Source organism: Asterias amurensis, chromosome 17 (genome assembly GCF_032118995.1).
Source record: "Asterias amurensis chromosome 17, ASM3211899v1".
NCBI classification, from domain to species: Eukaryota; Metazoa; Echinodermata; class Asteroidea; order Forcipulatida; family Asteriidae; genus Asterias; species Asterias amurensis.
This window is the reverse complement of record NC_092664.1, coordinates 15,703,496-15,723,251: the sequence shown is the minus strand read 5'-3', so window position 1 is coordinate 15,723,251 and position 19,756 is coordinate 15,703,496. Positions and strand designations below refer to the sequence as shown.

The window sequence follows — 19,756 nt, the reverse complement described above, 5'->3', positions numbered from 1 at the left end:
AATATAGACATCATGTTAGATACCAGTATGATGAAGCAATGTAATAAACAAATATATCCACAGTAAACAAAAGAAAAAGTGCACACTGTAATAAACTTGTTCCGGTTTAGTCCGCAGTTTAGGGCTCTAATTCAACCTAATGGGAAACCAAATTGAGTTGCAGCAGAGTCACTAAAATGCCTAATGGTCTGGTTTGAGAATGAAAATAGAGCCAATTTCGTTCTCTCTGGAATAGTGCATGGATGATATTTATCAATACCAAATGCTGACGGGACACATTCAAACCAATTCAATTTATTTATTTCCACACTTCCATGAAAGATGTCGACGATAACATTGTGTACTTAGCCTACTACGGGGTAGATTAAAATATCATAAAGTATCTTTGGTAATTGTCAAAGACCAGCCTTCTCACTTAGTGTATCTCAACATATGCACAAAGTAACAAACCTGTGAAAATTTGAACATAATTGGTCGTCGAAGTTGCGAGATAATAATGAAAGAAAAAAACACATCACGAAGTTGTGTGCTTTCAGATGCTTGATTTCGAGACCTTCAAATCTTATTCTGAGGTCTCGAAACCAAATTCAAAGGTTTTAGTGGAAAATATCTTATTTCTCAAAACTATAGGTTACTTCAGAGGGAGCCGTTTTCTAACAATGTTTTATCAACAGCTCTCTATTGCTTGTCACCAAGTAAGTTTTTGACGGTAGCAATTGTTTGAGTAATTACCAATTGTGTCCAGTGCATTTAAGCACCAGTAAACAGGATAAATGTTATAACTAGAGTTCGCATACCGCCTACGCTATATTCATACCAATGGTGAGTTTCATTTGACAGAATCAGGTTTCAATTTTGTTCAGCATTAAAGACTTAGAAAACTGTCAACCCGCTGATATCAGTACCAGTTACTTTATTCACTCGCTTAAAGGAACATTACAGAATTTTTTTTGCTAAAAAACAGTTGCTGGCAGTGTGTAATCCACCACATATACACAAACTGACAAACCTTTTGATGTTTGAAATCGGCCATCTTGGTCACCAGAAAATAGTGGAAAAAACGAATACACATTTTGCATGATATTGATACCATTAATTTGTTTGTTCAACAAAACGCTCACTGAGCAATTAACCCGAAACGCGAAACTATATTATTTTATTCCCATCAAATATGAAATTTGAGACAGAATTGTATTCAAGGGATTTTTTTTTTTATCATCATCATGACACCGTGCAAGTTTTGTATCATAATGTCATTCGGTGATCTTCACGGTTTTTGTTTCAAACCAATTTTGAAATGTTTATTTAATCACACTGTTCAATTCTCATCGATATTGTGCTCGCATGTCTGCGTTTCCAAAAACATTCAGACTTTACGTAACAATAATAATTGTTTATGTAATAATTCAGGGCAAGCGAACAAAAACACCTAACACCACATAACAAACAAAGCCATATTCTGAATCCATCCAGTTTTTTTCTCGACATAACGGGACAAGAAGAAGAAGAAGAAGAGGCCTATACGGCTGACTCAACACAAACTGAAACTTATTTGTTCACAGCTAATGCATTTCAGAATTGTCCCCAGAACACCATACTAAACATTTAGCATCCAGCATTGCAAACGGAGTTTCTTCAGGGCTAGTGTATTTTATATTAGCATATGTGTATTTATGTATAGACCATGTGAACCTTGTTTCACAATTAGCGTGACCTTGTACGTTCTTGAGTATTTTGGCAGGCAAGATACTTAACTGAACCTATGGGGACGTTGACATTTTGTGTCATAATTTCCACATAAAAGCAAGAGTTATGAAAGTAAAAGCTGGACAAGTTTTGAGATGTGCCCCCTTTCATCATATCAACAGTTGATAAGAATTAGACAGTGCAATCTCCATAAACTATAAGAGTTTATGTGTTCTTCCACTGAGCTGTGTACAAATCGTGCCTGCAGTAAGTCCAGCAGGCTCTGTGGCCCTTTTGTAAACATGTGATGTCGCAGGTCACCTCGTCTATTACTTATTTGAATACAATGTCAAATAATTTGCAAATAACTAGATGACGCCATTACCACAAGTACACATTATTTCGCAGAAACTCTGTTTCTAAGCATGACAAATTAAAGGAACATGTTGCCTTAGATCGGTCGAGTTGGTCTTTGAAAAGCGTTTTGTGACCGTTTGTTATAAAATGCATATGGTTAGAAAGATGATGTAAAAGTAGAATACAATGATCTACACAATTATGCCTCGAAATTGCGTGGTTTTCTTTTTACCTCGTCCAATAACACGGTCGGCCATTTATGGGAGTCAAAATTTTTGACTTACGTTCTTTTGACGTAAGTTTTGCTTACGTTCCGTCTCAAGTTACGCTTTATATACAAAAGGTACGCTTTTAAACATGAGTCAAGTTACGCTTACGTTCCATACGCAGCTACGTTTACGTTCTAAGATACCCAGCTACGCTTACGTTCCAAGATATGCTTACGTTCCAAAAGATAAGATTACGTTCTAAGCTACACAGCTTCTCAGCTATGCTTACGATCCATACGCAGCTACGTTTACGTTCCAAGATACCCAACTATGCTTACGTTCCAAGATATGCTTACGTTCCAAAAGATAAGATTACGTTCTAAGCTACACAGCTTCTCAGCTATGCTTACGATCCATACGCAGCTACGTTTACGTTCTAAGATACCCAGCTACGCTTACGTTCCAAGATATGCTTACGTTCCAAAAGATAAGATTACGTTCTAAGCTACACAGCTTCTCAGCTATGCTTACGATCCATACGCAGCTACGTTTACGTTCCAAGATACCCAACTATGCTTACGTTCCAAGATATGCTTACTTTCCAAAAGATATGGTTACGATCCAAAAGATATGGTTACGTTCCAAGCTACGCAGCTACTCCATATCCATACAATCCATATACATCATTTAGGTTTGTTACGCTAAAATCAAAAATTACGCTTTCAATCCCGAGTCAAGCTAGGCTTATGTTTCAAGATTTGCAGCTACGCTTACATTTCAAAATACATTCTCACAAGGACGCTTTTGAATAACTCACGATTTTTTTTTTACAGCAACCATTTACAAAAACATTATTTATGATTATACAGCCCTAAACTGCGTACACGGTGAGCCGGTGTGTCCCTTTAAAAATTTCTCACCAGTTGGCCTGTCCAATCTTAGACAGGTTTTACATTACCCGAAATATTGCCGAGTGAAAAGATTTACCTTTTTATTTTGTCTTCATACCATATAGCTCAGCAAAAAGATAAGTCCGGTTTGACCCAGAAAATTTGATTTAAATTTTAAAGCGAATCTTACAACTACATTTTTAATCTTTGTTACAAATTGATAATGTAGAACGCTTTTTTGGTTCTACACAAGTGCATGTTTCACTGAATGAGATGACTGAACTTCACATGACAGCTTAGTATCCTGAGGCAAAAACTTGCTTAAAATTACTGGACACTATTGGTAATGACTCAAAATAGTTGTTAGCATAAAAACTTACTTGGTAACCAGCAACAGGAAGATGTTGGTAGTAAAAGCATTGTGAGAAACGGCTCCCTCTGAAGCATACAACGTAGTTTTCGAGACAGAAGTAATTTTGCTATAAAATATTTGAATTTGATTTTAAGACCTCAGAATTATATTTTGAGGTCCCGAAATCAAGCATCTGAAAGCACACAACTTAGTTTGACAAGGGTTTTTCTCTTCCAGTATTATCTTGCAACTTCGTAGTTTGTTATTTTATGCATATGTTGAGATACACCTGAGAAGACTGGTCTTTGACAACTACCAAAGGTGTCCAACTTTTTGTGGGACACAAAACACCACGTTCACAGATTTCCATTAAACTCACACATTTTAAAGACAATGATGGTAGAAAGCTCCCCCTAATTATAACTTACAGAGGTGCTGTAGTTTTTGAGAAATTGGTAAAGAAATGGCACGAACATAAATTTCGTCTCGGTTAGACGAACGTTATTTTAGCATGCAGGCCTACAACATAATTAACAGTATTGGTATTTGAATACCAAAACCCTTTAACATCAAGCCTACCAGCAAATCCTTGCGTCTAAGCCCGACCCCTGCACAAAATGTCAAGTGCTTGAAAGAGAAGAGTCATTTCTAAACAAATAACAATCAAAATAATTTTATTATTCTAAACAGGTCTAAACTATAGGGCAGACATATTATTCCGTTGTTCAACCCTAAATAAATTGATGATTAATGATAAATAATTAAACAAATTCTATAAGTTACATGGTGTCGGCCACAACTTGTAATGTGAAAATACTTACTGTTCCAGACATTTGTTTATTATTCTCTTTTTTTTCACCAACATATAGAAATACAAAAGGATGATTCGAATTGAACTTTATTTCACCGACATTATGAACGTACTGTATCCATGTACACTAAAAACGAAAGTCTAATTCTGTTTCATGCACCCTTCATGCAATCACTCCATCGAGCAGTGGCACATAACGTCGGTGGTCGCAGGTTCGAATCCAGTTCTATACATATTATTTCAACCCGAAATAAATTGATGATTAATGATAGATAATAAAAAAAAACTATTTTATTAACAAAATTTGTATCACTGATTCACTGAAAAGGCACCCTGTGAATTTAAGTGACTTAAAGAGTTTGGATACTTTTGTAGGAGACTAAAAACAATGTCCACATATTTACATTAAACTTACATCGTTTGAAGATAATGATGGTAGAAAGTTTCCCTTAAAATGATACTTGCTGAGGTGCTGTAGTTTTTGAGAAATGAATAAAACAAGTCACGAAACAAATTGTTGTCACAGCAGACGCCTTTGTCTCAGGAGACGACCATTATTAAATAATAAAATACGTTTACATGCTAAAAATTTCTCAAAAACTACAGCACCTCAGCTAGTAAAATATAAAGGTAAGCTTTATACTGACATTGTCTTCAAACAGTGTAAGTTTAATGTTAATCTCCGGACATTGTGTTTTGTGTTACAAAAAGTAGTACCCAAATCCGTTAAATGACAACGTATGGCTCTGGTTTTTGTAACAGTTCGATTTGTTTAGTAATATTGTAGATATATACAAAAAAGCTTACAATTCAAAACTTCATTCCAGGAAGGAATAGAGATCACCAAAAATCTAGAGCTCCAATGTTCTCTTAGGACAATCCGTAATTGGAATACACAATCTGATTCAAATTTTGGGGATCCAAAATTTATATCTAATTCTCCATAACCACATGTAATAGCTCCTACTCCACAGGTCGGATGTAGTTTTTACATCGACCGAAGGGTCTTATGGTAACATCATCAATGACGCCATGACCTTGACCTGGTACAAGGCAAAAGTTGAATCGATGGAGCAACTTGGCCAAGAGAACTCGGGCTTCGATCTGTGTGGAAAAAAAAATCATGAAGGGATGCATAGTTTAGGAAATCGTAAAACTTAAAAGGTGGAGTACGCATTTGCCACGGCCCTAAAACCCAAACCTATCTGAAGACATTATATATTGTCCATGAACGAGGTTGGCACTTAAAGCCATTGGACCCTTTCGGTAAACAGTATTGTCCAAGGCCCACACTATGTGTATTCACAACTTCTATGTAAAACAACAACCCTGTGAAAATTTAGGCTCAATCGGTCATAGGAGTCGGGAGAAAACAACGGGAAAACCCACCCTTGTATCCGCACGTCTCGCCGTGTTTAAAATAAATCCGTAATTCTCGATATCGAGAATTTATTGTTTTTTTAACTGTTTTCTCAAAAAGTAAAGCATTTCATGGAATAATATTTCAAAAGAAGTCTTTCACCACAACCTTCTGTAAACCCTGTAGGTTATTTGTAAATCTGTGAATTTTTGTTTTTTTTTCTGTACCGAAAGGGTTTTGGCTCTAAAGAGTTAATATCGACGTTTTTGAAGCCAAGAAGAGTTAATTAGATTACTTGTGGCTCTATAAAGTTACTGGGAATACACACTCGACTGGCCATCCTTCTGAATCTTACGGTCCTAATTAAAAAACAATTCATGTCACAGTGCTATCATAAACATTCAATATATTGTAATGATTATTATAAGTTGACTCACCATGGCAAACTGTTGACCAATACAATTACGGCTGCCCAATGAAAATGGAAAGTAGGCATACTGTGGTCTGAAAGGGTTAAACAAAATAATATTCTTAATTCATCTTGGCCGAGTTCGGTTTTGGGATAGTCGAGAACAATTTGATGTTCTAACCTTTGAGATACACGTGTGACGTAGGACTTGACTTACTTGTCATTGCTGGCATTAAAACGATCGGGATCAAACTGCATGGGGTCGTGGAAATATTCCTCCATTCTTGCCATAACAAACGTGTTCACCTACAGGGAATCATAATAACGTAGGCTTTTTAATAATACAAAGCCATGTTTTGAAATATGGTGGACACACCATAGATTTGGGTAAATCTGTACAAACACCCAAATCAAGCAGTAGTAACTAGTAGGCCTACCTGATTTTATTGTCTACCATATCTCATCAAAAAATGTTAATGATAGTATTATAATATTATCTTCAACACAGCTTTTTTGAAATATCCTGGCCCACAGCGGTCTAGTTAACCAGACCCTTTCTAATAAGTCGAAAGTTTTCAGTAGCAGACACTAGCATGACAACTTGTGGCTATCAGCAATGCACTTAATAAGTTGATATGTCTTAAAGGCTGTGGACACTATTGGTTATTACTCAAAGTAATTATTAGCATAAAACCTTTCTTGGTGACGAGTAATGGGGAGAGGTTGATGGTATAAAACATTGTGAGAAACGGCTCCCTCTGAAGTGCCATAGTTTTCGAGAAAGAAGTAATTTTCCACAAATTTGATTTCGAGACCTCAGATATAGAACTTGAGGTTTTCGAAATCAACCATCTAAACGCACACAACTTCGTGTGACAAGGGTGTTTTCTTCTTTCATTATTATCTCGCAACTTTGATGACCGATTGAGCTCAAATTTTCACAGGTTAGTTATTTTATGCATATGTTGAGATACACCAACTCTGAAGGCTAGTCTTTGACAATTACCAATGGTGTCCACTGCCTTTAACGTCATTTGGGGGCGCTTTCGGTGGTTCCTGACGCCATAAAGCACTTGCTCAAACGGGTCTGAAGGTCTGACAATATTGAGATGCATATTATACACGTAGAAATTGGTTTATATTAATGTAATTGCACAATGGAAATGAAAAGACCACCAGGCATTTACTTATAAGGTGTTTTTTTGTCATTACACTTACTGCAACAAGACTCCCTTTATGTATTTTGTAGCCTTTGACTGTGACGTCATGTGCAAGCTCCCTCCCAGTGCCCACTACAGGAGGCCAGAGACGCAGTGCTTCCTTCAAAACCTTGAGTAAAGACAGTTAGGAAAATAACAATATGTTGAGTTTTTGTTTTCGAATTTTTTTCGTCATAACTCGCAGGGCATTCGTATGAAGTATGAACTGGGATTAAACAATCAAGTTTGCACAAGCCAACTTCATGGAGTTTTGATGTTATGTGAACTCGGCTGTTGCGGTAATTCCCGAGACTCAGTGTGTACATTTTGTACTACCTTATATAGGTGAAGTCATGTAGTAGTCATTCATAATGGTTTGCTTGCTATATACATACAAATGTTCACGTTTTGTGTAGCCCTTACATGTGCCCAAGTCATACTAGTTATCGTGTTGCCCTATCTTGCATTATACGTACCTGCATCATGTAACTGAGTTTGACAACATCGCTGTATTCCAAATAATCCCTATCACCACACACTGACTCTACCTCAGTTTTCAATCTGTTACAATCAAACGACATTGATTCACATTATTTCAGATTGCATTATGTTCATATACGGCTTAATGTTTATATAATTTTCAAATCACAATAATTATATGGCGAGTGGAAAGTTAAAGGAACACGTTGCCTTGGATCGGTCGAGTTGGTCTTTGAAAAGCATTTGTAACCGTTTGTTATAAAATACATATGGTTAGAAAGATGTTTTAAAAGTAGAATACAATGATCCACACACATTTGCCTCGAAATTGCATGGTTTTCCCTTTTACTTTGCGAACTAACACGGTCGGCCATTTGTGGGAGTCAACATTTTTTGACTCCCATAAATGGCCGACCGTGTTTATCGACGAGGTAAAAGAAAAACCACGCAATTTCGAGTGATACTTGTGTGGATCATTATATTTTACCTTTAAAATATCTTTCTAATCATATGCATTTTATAACAAATGACTACAAACGCTTTTCAAAGACCAACTCGACCGATCCAAGGCAACGTGTTCCTTTAAAGACACTGGACACTATTGGTAATTGTCAAAGACCAGCCTTCTCACTTTGTGTATCTCAACATGCATAAAATAACAAACCTGTGAAAGTTTGAGCTCAGTTGGTTGTCGAAGTTGAGAGATAACTATGAACGAAAAACACACCCTTGTCACACGAAGTTGTGTGCTTTCAGATGCTTGATTTCGAGACCTCAAATTCTAATTCTAAGGTCTCAAAATCAAATTCATAGAAAATTACTTCTTTCTCGAAAACTATGTTACTTCAGAGGGAGCTGTTTCTCCCAATGTTTTATAATGTCAATCTCTCCCCATTCCTCGTTACCATTACTCGAGGTTTTATGCTAATAATTATTTTGCGTAATTACCAATAGTGTCCACTGCCTTTAGTAAGCCTTTATAAAGAACCCCATACAAAAAAAATACAAAAAACTATACAAAACATCTGAATTAAAAACTTATAAAAAAACTGATCGATCAGCCTATGAATCAATCAATCAATCATCAAACAAACTATCAATCAATGTACACGATATAAACATAAATAAATATAAATAAATAAATAAATAAATAAATAAATAAACAAACATTTATAGTTTTTTGTTTTTGTTTGAATGTATGTTATCGATTTAATTTCTTTGTATTACCTCCCGTAGCTCATCGTATCTGTTATTTTTTTAATAAAATCAATATCAATTAACCAATCAATACATTCATCAATCAATGAAACAATAATACTTCATAATACATAAGAAGCACAAATATATCAATAAACAATAACATTATAATTGCTTCCAAAACATGTTCATACCTGTGCATAATTTCTGGATGATGTCCAAGTTCTAGCAATGTGAAACTCAACAAATTAGCAGTAGTCTCTTGACCTGACCAAAGAGAAAAGATAATTAATATAGTTAGACTACAAAACTGCTCGTTCTTAAAGTCACTAGACACTAATAGGTAGTTACTGGAAATAATAATTGTTGGCACAAAAAAACTTACTTGTAACGAGCAGTGAAGATCTGTTGATAGTATAAAACATTGTAAGCATCGTAGTTTTAAAGAAAAGTGTAAACTTCGGGCTATAAGACATCTGAGAGCACTTGTGCAACACTAAGGGAATCTTCGAATTAATCTTAAACCAAGCTAAAAATGACATTCTCCGATGCCCCTATGTGGGATGAGCTTCTTATACAAGTAAGACATGCAAGCTCACTAATATAATTCAAGACACTCCTTTAGGCTCGCATGCTCACTACCCATTAAACTATACCTCAGCACCTTAGAGCAAACTTTTGATATTGGCGCTCTATAAATGATTTTTGATTGACTGATTAATTGGTGATCGATTAACTGATTGATTGATTAAATTATTGCAAAAAAAGAGAGTTTCTCGTTACCAGCAACAAAGAAGGTCACAAACTCATCTATGACGTTTTCCATCTGGTCTTTATAATCTTTTCCAGACACTCCAGTCACTGACTTTAAGATGTATGTTAAGATATCTTGAGGCACTTCATCCTCCCGCTGCATTGCTTCCAGTCTTTGCTCGATGCATTTCCTTCCAGCTTCTCTCAGAAATTTGATGCTGTCTCGAACTTCTTGTTTGTATTTACGAGCAGCAGGAAATGGATTCAACTGGAAATGTTCAAGTACATTTTGAGAAAATTATAATTAGTGCAAAATCAATCCCGTGGTGTTTGAGATCCTGCTGAGATTCAGTGAGTAGTTTTAGACCACTCATGTTTCTTAGTCAGAATCAATCTCAGATATTCATATTCAAGTTAAAGATAACAACCAGTTAGTAGAATTATTTCCACTAAAAAGAAAAAAACGGTAAAGGAGAATTTTCAAACAATATTTTTGTATTTTTATATAGTGTGAAAATTATTGGCGAAAGAGTGTTATAATACAGGCCTACCAGTTCATATTCTCGGTTATCTGATATTTAAAAAAGATATACAGATAGGTATGTACATTTGCAATTGTTGGAAGTTCATTGATGTAGAAGAAAAGTAATTGACCACGCACAAATCCATGTGGAACTCCGCTCTCTACTCTTTATAATGACAAAAAAAATACACAAACATTATATCAAATAATATTGCATTAAATTTACCTGCATGAATGGTACATTGAAAGCAGTACTCATACCATTCAAACACTTTGTAACTGCTTCGGTGACGGGAGATTTCTCGTCAAATACATTGAGGTCCATCCCGAACGCTACCTTTTTAAGAAGTATAGTTTATAACAAAACATTACAATAATATCGAAGACTTATATAGCGTACGTATCTACCAACACTGTACTCAAGGCGCTTTAATATTGGGCCTAACCTTCTAACAGAAAGGTAGGTTATTGAAGTTATGAATTCTTCGACCCAAAAATGCTACGATGCGTTCAGCAGCCACAGCCAGGAACCCCGGGCGAACCTCTCTTTTCGATAACTGCACTTGGTTCTTTTACGTGCGTTACACAACACACGGGACCAACAGTTTTACGTCCCGTCCGAGGACAAAGCCATGGTTAAGTGTCTTGATTAAGGACACAAGTGTCACGACTGGGACTAGAAATCACACTCTGCTGAGCGGAAACACCAGAGTTTGTATAATTATATAGAAATCACTGTGAGTGATGATTAAGACTAAAAAAGAGGTGGCATTGATTACATTTAACATTAATATTGTGAGCCCTGTTAGTGATTTTCATTGGCAAGCCACATTAAATACGCTACTTTGCGATGTGGTTTATTGTGGTTAGTGCTTTTAAAGACAGTGGACACTTTTGGTAATTGTCAAAGACCAGTCTTCTCACTTGGTGTATCTCAACATATGCATAAAATAACAAACCTGTGAAAATTTGGGCTCGATTGGTCGTCGGAGTTGCGAGATGCCTATGAAAGAAAAAAACACCCTTGTCACACGAAGTTGTGTGCTTTTAGATGCTTGATTTCGAGACCTCAAATTGTAAACTTGAGGTCTCGAAATCATATTCGTGGAAAATTACTTCTTTTTCGAAAACTATGTCACTTCAGAGGGAGCCGTTTCTCACAGTGACTTATACTATCAACCTCTCCCCATTAGTCGTTACCAAGTGAGGTTTTATGCTAATAACTATTTTGAGTAATAACCAACAGTGTCCACTGCCTTTAAAGTGAGACTGTTTAGTCTCAATTAGTAACCTTAGAGCAAGGATAGTTTGACTGGTTCAACAAGATCTCAGGTCCTCTTTCTAAACAGTAGCTGTACTAAGAGCTCAAATTTAGTTTCAATTGAACTCCAATGTTGCGAGCCATAATATAATATAGTCTGTTTTACATTGCATTTGGTAAACCATTGGAAGCAAATTGGATGTGGTTTGTTGAATTAGTTCTTTTTTTAGTGAGACTGTTTATGTGTAAAACCACAGGGCAAGCAACTGTACTTACCGTGAGCAAAATCCGAGTTACCGAACTCCTATATATTCACCTGATATGTTTCCACACTATCAAATTATGATCCTATTGAGTTAATCTACATGTAATTATAATTATTTGTAGTTGATATTGATTGATTAAATGTTCATACTTTAGCAATTACATCCAGTGTTGTTCTATTAAATTCATCCAACATGGCCACCTCTGTCTTGCCGTCAGCTTTATTGCTGAGTTTATCAATCAGAAGGTCTGCACTGGCGTTAAACTGATGCATCAAATCCACCAAGTATCTGGAACAAGAACACCAACACAAATAAGTCACAGTGATTTAACTTTTGGAGAACGGTCGTTTCAATGTATACTCCCACAATACTTTCTAGGTGAACTGCCTTAAAGGAACACGTTGCCTTGGATCGGACGAGTTGGTCAAAACAAAAGCGTTTGTAACCGTTTTTTATAAAATGCATAAGGTTGGAAAGATGTTTTAAAAGTAGAATACAATGATCCACACAAGTTTGCCTCGAAATTGCGTGGTTTTCCTTCTACTGTGCGAACTAACATGGTCGGCCATTTATGGGAGTCAAAATTTTGACCCCCATAAATGGCCGACGTGTTAGTCGACGAGGTAAAAGGAAAACCACGCAATTTCGAGGCATGTTTGTGTGGATCATTGTATTCTACTTTTACAACATCTTTCTACCCATATGCATTTTATAAAAACGGTTACAAACGCTTTTCAAAGACCAACTCGACCGATCCAAGGCAACGTGTTCCTTTAATAGCATGGGGTACGCCCTCGCGATTCACTTGGAAATAGAAGGGGTTCGCCCCTGTGTTCCTGGCTGGATTGGCAGCATGTTGCGCCACAGAAACTATAACATGGACTATGGTATATTATGTTTGAATGCTACAAATAATACGAGTACATGAATGCGTTAAATTGACAGGCATGTTTATCATGCAAACGTGTTATTGAAAGTATACAACATTTGGTGTTTAAACCATAAACAGATATTTACAGTTTTTAAGGCTTTATTGAAATGCAATGCTTTACCTTTTGTGAAATGCGGGATTCAGTAGCAACCTCTTTGGTCCATGAACTGCTGGATTTAATTCACAAAGGATGCTATCGCCCATAAGTCGCGTACCAAATAACTTCATGAAAACCCCATAGAAATGGTACGGCTTTCTGTGGAGCATGGAGTCTGTACACAGAATTTCCTTGGATCATGAGAAAAAATAACAATATTTCGGCAAATAATTCGCAAATATGTCGTTAAATTACTTTTTTATTTTTATAGCCACTCATCAATGTGACTCTTTCATTTCGTTATTTTTCGTTTCATTCCGGTTTAATTGAAAGTACAAAAATAAAACAAGTTGTGTGCTTTCAGATGCTTGGATTCGAAACCAAGGTCTCGAATTTAACTCAATTTTTTGTGTGTGAGAAATTACCTCTTTCTGAAAAACTATCAGAGGAGGGAGCCGTTTCTCGCGATGTGTTTTGCGATCAACAGCTAGCTGTCCATGGCCTGTTACCGAGTAGGTTTTTATGCTAATATTTTTTTCAAGTGAGTGATAGTGTCCGTTGCCTTTATAATAATTTTATTACTTCATGGCCATAATCACTGGATTCTTTCACTTTAAAATGTTGTTTTTGCATACCTTGACAAACTCTGCATCTAACACTACGATCATCGGTTTGAAGAGCAAAAACACATGGAAGATCGGACCATATTCTCTCATTCTAAAACAGACACAAAATGTAAATAACGTGATGGGCAGTAAGTGACTGCTGAGTGTTAATAAGAAGACTATTATGCTTTTAATTTTTTTTTATTGTAGACCTATTGTTAGACACCTTTTCAAAGGAAGACTAAGTCTTACCGAACGATAGTATCCTTAGTAATGCCTGTTTGTTTGTTGTTTGTTTGTTTCTTAAGCCGGCCTCAGGTCGACCTTGCGTCAACAAAAACAGTCGGCGACTGACTTTTCAGGATCACACTGCGCCTGAGCCAAGACCATCGGGAACTTTTCAGTCAGCGATTATTTACGACCTAAGCGTAATTTTGATAATTTTAAGACAATCTGAACCAGTCGCCGCCAGAAAAAAAAATAACAGTCGCAAGAGTAGAACAAGTTCAACTTGTACGACGTGTTCCGGACGGTCGGGAACCAATCGCAGGCGCACGATTTCTCAGTTGGTGTGACCTGAGCATAATAGTCTGCGTGTTGCTGACGGTTTGTTGCGGGCGCAAGAAAATCGTACGTCCACCTGAGGCCGGCTTTACAAAACTCGGGAAAGCACCGGTGAAGGTTCAAACAAATTACTTATTCTTTTTCCCGATTCAACATTAAATCGTTGCAAAAAAGTAAACAGGATTTAACTGATTGACTCCGGCTAGCTACTGGGCAATCTTGGTGGTCTATTTTGTATGATACTGCTCTATAATATTGCAAAGGTCGTGGGTTCCATCCCACCCGACTAAAATGTTTGTGATTTTTTTTCCCCGAACTCAGGAAGGTAGACATATACTGACACACATTGGTGTACAGGGTATAAAACTAAATCATTAATATTTGCAGGTGTTTCATAATCTTTGTGAACAACTGCTGCTTTGTTGTAATTCAGTTTCTTAATCTTTTAGTCGTAACTGAACGTTTTATTCTGTAAGTACATATTTTTAAAATAAACATTATTAGTAGTCTAACTTCACTATCTTTGAACATTAATTTGCTGTCTTGTAGAATTTGTTTACTTGCAGTATATTTTTGTGTGTATCTTCATATTATGATAATGGTATTTGCTATTGTGCAGTGTACTTTCACTGTATAATTAATTGTTGATTTTTACAAATAAAAATGTATTGTAAAGCGCCTCGATCTTCTGTAGAGGCGATATAAAAATGTTGATTAATCTATCACTAACTAGTTTACTGTGAAATAATGAATAATGGGTAGGATGGCCTTAGCTTTCGATCCAAACCTGACCTTTATTGTTAACTATGCGACATAACTTGAGCCTTTCCTCAATACGCGACCATGCTATATAGGAGTTTACTTACATGTCTATAAAGCCATCAGACATGCACATGTTCCTCTTCTTGTAGCCGACGAGCATGTTCAAATGACCGGTGAAGAAACTGGTGGAAAGTCAACAACAAATTATTGAAATTAACAAGTCAAGTCTAGCTTTTGGCTTGGTTGCTAAATCGCTTATGCATACAATCACTTTCAGTGTCCAAGCAGGAAGGGACAGACGGAGCTGATTGGAAATAATAGTCAAACAGCACACCGGAACTGACAATGTCAGCTATCTGGTAGCTGCTAACAATACAACCACATAACTGTGCATTATCGTTTTTATAACATCCGGCCTAGCTATAATATACACTTTCTGCATGTTTAACTTCTCTTATAAAAAAAAGTGTAAGTTGTATTATCTGGTCCAGTTAACAACACCAGTAAACATTTGGCGATACAATCCCTGTGGTCTTGATGGTAGACCTACCTCCAAATTCGAGCCCTGTTGGGGGATAGAGAGTTAACTTTAGGAGGTAGGCCTATTACAAACTTAATGCTAGTCCTATGTTAGGAAACTCGAGATAAGTCGACACTTGTTTTTCTTTTTGAAATCCAACCCATGGACCGATTTCACGAAGAGCTAAAAATAATACAGGTAAAACGATATTTTTATTTCATGCAGCTGACTCAGAAATAGTTAGAGACAAATGCAATGTAGGAAAGCAAATAATAAATCAGTACAATCATTATCACACTATTTGATTCACTGAAAAAATGTACATGGGTCAATTTGCATTCCTTCGCTGTGAAATCGGCCCTAGCCCCCAATACTGTTCACATAGTCGACCTCGGCCCCCAATACTGTTCACATAGTCGACCTCCACTCACCTTTCCCTTGGCGGTGCTGGGATATGCGCAAACTTCCTATGCTGATGGTGAAGGAACATCACGAAAGCCAAAAACAAAACACCTATGCAAATCACAGGGACAAGAAACATGACTGTAAACATATCGGCACCCATTTTTAGAAGGAGGGCCTACCGGTACAAAGCAGCTTGGTGTTTGGAGATCGAACCGAATAGATTTTGTTCAATTTTGGTGACATAACTAATTCTCAGTGGATATAGTTGCACACAGAAAGGCTGGTGTGCAAGAATTACAATACAACCTATATACACCGACACGGCATTCCAGCAATAATTTCAATGAATAGACCTTGGACTAACAATTGATGACCTTATTACAACTTCCGTAATACTCGGTGACCTTCAACTTTAGTTGGTTTGCTACGTGTTGCTTATTATGCCGTTGATCTTTTGTTAGCGAGGACACTTTGGTGCTTTTGGAATCTGGTGTCCAAACCAAAGGTTTGGCTTTTGGTGTCCAGGGAAAATCTGTCCCCCGACTCGGAGATCCTGTCCACCACTTAGAAAGTTAACGTTGTTGCTGGAAGAGAATGATTCAAAAGAGGGCGCTATCAGCATTCCTATATTATTGGGGGACAATATCCAGGGGTACAGAGTCTACATCCGGTGTCCCAGGGAATTGGAAAATAAACACGCTTTGGAGGATGATTGAAAAGAGGGCGCTATCAAAAGTAGGTTGTACACACTTGCCGAATCGGGGGACAAAATATCCTGCCACACCGGCTTGACTCTCAGGTGCCTGAGGGGGGGGGGGGGGGGGGGGCTTGGACACTGAACTCCTGACAATTTATTGTGCCCAAAGTCAAACAATAATATATTGACACAAAATAATGACAAATTCACGACTATGAATCCAAGTTCTGCTAGTAAAAATAAAATACGACGTGTGACCCAAAATTATCATGTTGTAGGCCTATGAGACTAGAAAACATTCACGACTTGGCATGCAAGCATCACCACACATACATTATGGGTGTGATCACTTGTCCTGATCTCTAATCAACAATCACCAAACTGCGGGACAGGCTGGTTTTATTATTTTTTTCAACGAATGTAGTAGGGACGTCATTCTCCAGTGTGTCTATATTATGTGTCCCTATAACACAGGTATAGACAGAAATCCCGTTTTGCGAGAAAAAAATGTGTGTGGACTAATTCCAATAATGAAGGACAACAGAAGTAAAGAAAAAAAAGTGTGACATGTTATTTATTTTCCCGAACCTATCAATGTTAACCCCCGGAAAACCAATTATTATGCAATTATAGACCATTCAATTCTTTACGTTTTCTTGTCGGGAAATGTTTGTCCCGAGGTTTTATGTCAGATACCGTCACGAACTTTTTCAGCCCCTGTCAGATGCAGTTGTGTCCGCATATGCAATCGTGTCCGGGACTATGCAAAAACATGACTGTACATGTGCGCGCGCAAGCAGAGATAGCGTGCATGCACTGCGAACCTACGTATATTATTTAGCATGAATATTCACGTATTATATGATTGCAGCGAATGCCGAACATGACATGCACTAAGCTTTTAAAAAAATATGGCGAACGTGTTTCGTCGACCAAGGGCGTTTAATTTACTGCTGGACGGTTTTGCACGGGGCGGACACAACTGCATATGCAAATGTGTCTGGGCGGACACATTTGCATTATGCAGCAGCGTCCGGGCGGACACGATTGCATGTACAAAACCGTCCGGCGAACATTGTTGCATATGCAATAATGTCCTCCGGATAGTACTGCATAGAGGACATAATTGCATGAGGCACCCCCGGCCCCCCCCCCCCCCCCCAAATTAATAAAAATAGACATAAACTAGAGATTGAGAGTTTGTGAACAAACTCAAGGTGTTCGGTTTCCGGGAGTAAAAGCCTGGATTAAAAAACAAATATTACACCTTGCTTTTTTCTCAAGATTTGTAATAAATGATTCAAATTACAAAAACTGTCAAAACCACATGATTACGTCATCTAGTAAAAGTGTATGTTTGGTGACGTCATCGGTAATATTTGTTTTAAACCAGACCTTTGCCAGACTTGTATGGTGTGATGGTAAAGCATCAAAGGATGTTTATTTCGACCTAAAAGACAATAAACCACGCCCTTTCAAATCATTTCACAGTCACTTCCCGTTTAAACAGGTCAAAAGGTCAACGAAAGTTCACCAACATATCCATTTCTGTCAAGTACGTAAAGCCCTTTCATATGATGTACAGATTGTCAAAATAGCTTATGTAGTTTAGGAAATATGAACTTAGGAAATATTGACTGACGACTGAAGAAAAGACTGTAAGGGGCATGTATGTTTTAACCGCCTTGAACGAAGACTATTCTTCATGAAGCTTTTTCGCGCTCTATTGATAATATTTTAAAAAAGAAGTAAAAAAAAAATACGTGGATCAAAAAAAATGATTTTTTGAAATAATAATTTGAATTTTTATTGCTCAAGAATGGATGACGTCATCATGACCTAACTAACACATTATTCCACTCCTAATGCATATCTAACTATGTGCGAAATTTCAAGTTCATACGAGTTTGGGAAGTGTGCTTTTGTTCGAGGACAAGGGACGAAGAGAAGAAGAAGATGAAAATCTGGATTGTTTTATTGATTTGTTTGTATTAAAGTTTTGTTTAATCCGGCAGTTTATTTTAGCAAGACCACTCCTAATTGCTTGGGCCTTATGCTTTAACCATTCTGTTTTCTTTGAAAGTTTTGTATTGTAACATCCATGTCTGTGCATGGAGGTAGAAATAGATTAGTTTACGTAACGTCCTTTCCTACTAGAGAAAGTTTGAAAGGGCTTATGTTATTTCAGAGATTTTTTTTCTTCAAAATATTTAACTCAAAATAACTTGGATAGTTGTTTTAACAAATAATCAAAACAATTGATGATTATGCTAAGTTCAAGAAGTAATAGATATCGTAATACTGACGTGAATTCCGTGGGCCCAAAACGCCCTTCACCCGGGGGGAGTGGTCGATCGATGTAACGTCTCTATTCTTCTCGGTGTTTACCAAAACATGACCAATGTTCGTCATTTTGTACTGTTGTTTTCTCACATAATTAAAAGTCCCACGAATCACTGAAGTAGGTGGCCATCTCAGCGAAACTTCGTCTTCAATTCCACATTGACCACTAAGCCATCAGAAGGGTAACATTTGAACAATTTGACGCTGAAGATTGAAATGAAATCGTTTTCGCAGCGTTCTGCATAGCTATATAGCTCTATGCATATCACGCTATGGCACAGAGTACAACAAACTTGGCAGCATGCCACCAAATAAATTATGCCTAATACACTACACGTGTACGCCACAAGTGTTACGCACAACCAATGGGGAAATTTCGTAGTTCTTTATACAAGAAATTGTGAACTTTCAAACTCGATTTTGAACCAGAAGACGAGCTCAAAATGGGATCACGTCTGCGAGGCATTTACGGAGTTTTTAACGAACTTTCCGATGATGTGTCGATTGTAACAACCCATCATGTAGATCAAAAGTTATGATTTTTTGAAATAATAAACTTTGAAAATTCATAACTCAAGAATTGATGACGTCATCGTGACATAACTCAAACGGTTTCTTCTCCTTATACATATCTAACTATGTGTGAAGTTTCAACTTTATATGTGCTTGGAAAGTGTGATTTTTTTAGCGGACAATCGCCGCTAGTAAGCAGAATGGATGATTACTGGAGCGTGCTCTGCTGCACCGCTAATACACTACACGTTGTGTGTATGCCTACGTGCAATGTTTATGCACATACCAATGGGGATTTACGTTGTTCTTTAGACGTGAATTTTGAAATTTTCAACCTCTCTTTTGAGCCGGAAGACAACATCAAAATGGGGTCATGTCTGTGGGGCGTTTACGGAGTTTTCAATGACGATTCCGATGATGTTTCGATTGTAAAAATCCCTCATGTAGATCAAAAGTTATGATTTTTTGAATTAATAAACTTTGAATATTCATAACTCAAGAATTGATGACGTCATCATGACCTAACTAACACGGTTTCTTCTCCTAATAAATATCTAACTATGTGT

The 19,756-nt window shown here is 37.1% G+C and overlaps 1 protein-coding gene across 2 annotated transcripts; it reads right to left on the bottom strand.

Annotated features, from left to right (window-relative positions):
- Positions 1–710: 710 nt before the first annotated feature.
- On the bottom strand, positions 711–19,325 carry LOC139950013 (cholesterol 24-hydroxylase-like). 2 transcript variants are annotated; one of them, XM_071948638.1, is made up of 14 exons: positions 18,641–19,325; positions 15,664–15,745; positions 14,817–14,894; positions 13,417–13,498; positions 12,806–12,972; positions 11,903–12,041; positions 10,453–10,563; positions 9,734–9,971; positions 9,145–9,217; positions 7,750–7,834; positions 7,293–7,403; positions 6,292–6,380; positions 6,103–6,169; positions 711–5,409 (listed from the first exon to the last, which is right to left on the bottom strand). In XM_071948638.1, the coding sequence occupies exons 1-14, from the start codon at positions 18,744–18,746 to the stop codon at positions 5,269–5,271; spliced, it is 1,569 nt and encodes a 522-aa protein (XP_071804739.1). In that variant the 5' UTR covers positions 18,747–19,325; the 3' UTR covers positions 711–5,268. The 2 variants fall into 2 exon arrangements, with proteins under 2 accessions (XP_071804739.1, XP_071804740.1); XM_071948639.1 differs by lacking the exon at positions 18,641–19,325 and adding an exon at positions 16,012–16,130.
- Positions 19,326–19,756: the final 431 nt, after the last annotated feature.

Bases quoted from the DNA above. Each gene is read 5' to 3' on its own strand.
- LOC139950013 (XM_071948638.1), bottom strand. From the start codon at position 18,746: ATGACGAACATTGGTCATGTTTTGGTAAACACCGAGAAGAATAGAGAC. The intron at 14,895-15,663 runs GTGAGTGGAGGT...ACTTTCCACCAG, and splicing joins CCAGCACCGCCAAGGGAAAG to TTTCTTCACCGGTCATTTGA. The intron at 6,170-6,291 runs GTAAGTCAAGTC...TAACCCTTTCAG, and splicing joins TTTAATGCCAGCAATGACAA to ACCACAGTATGCCTACTTTC.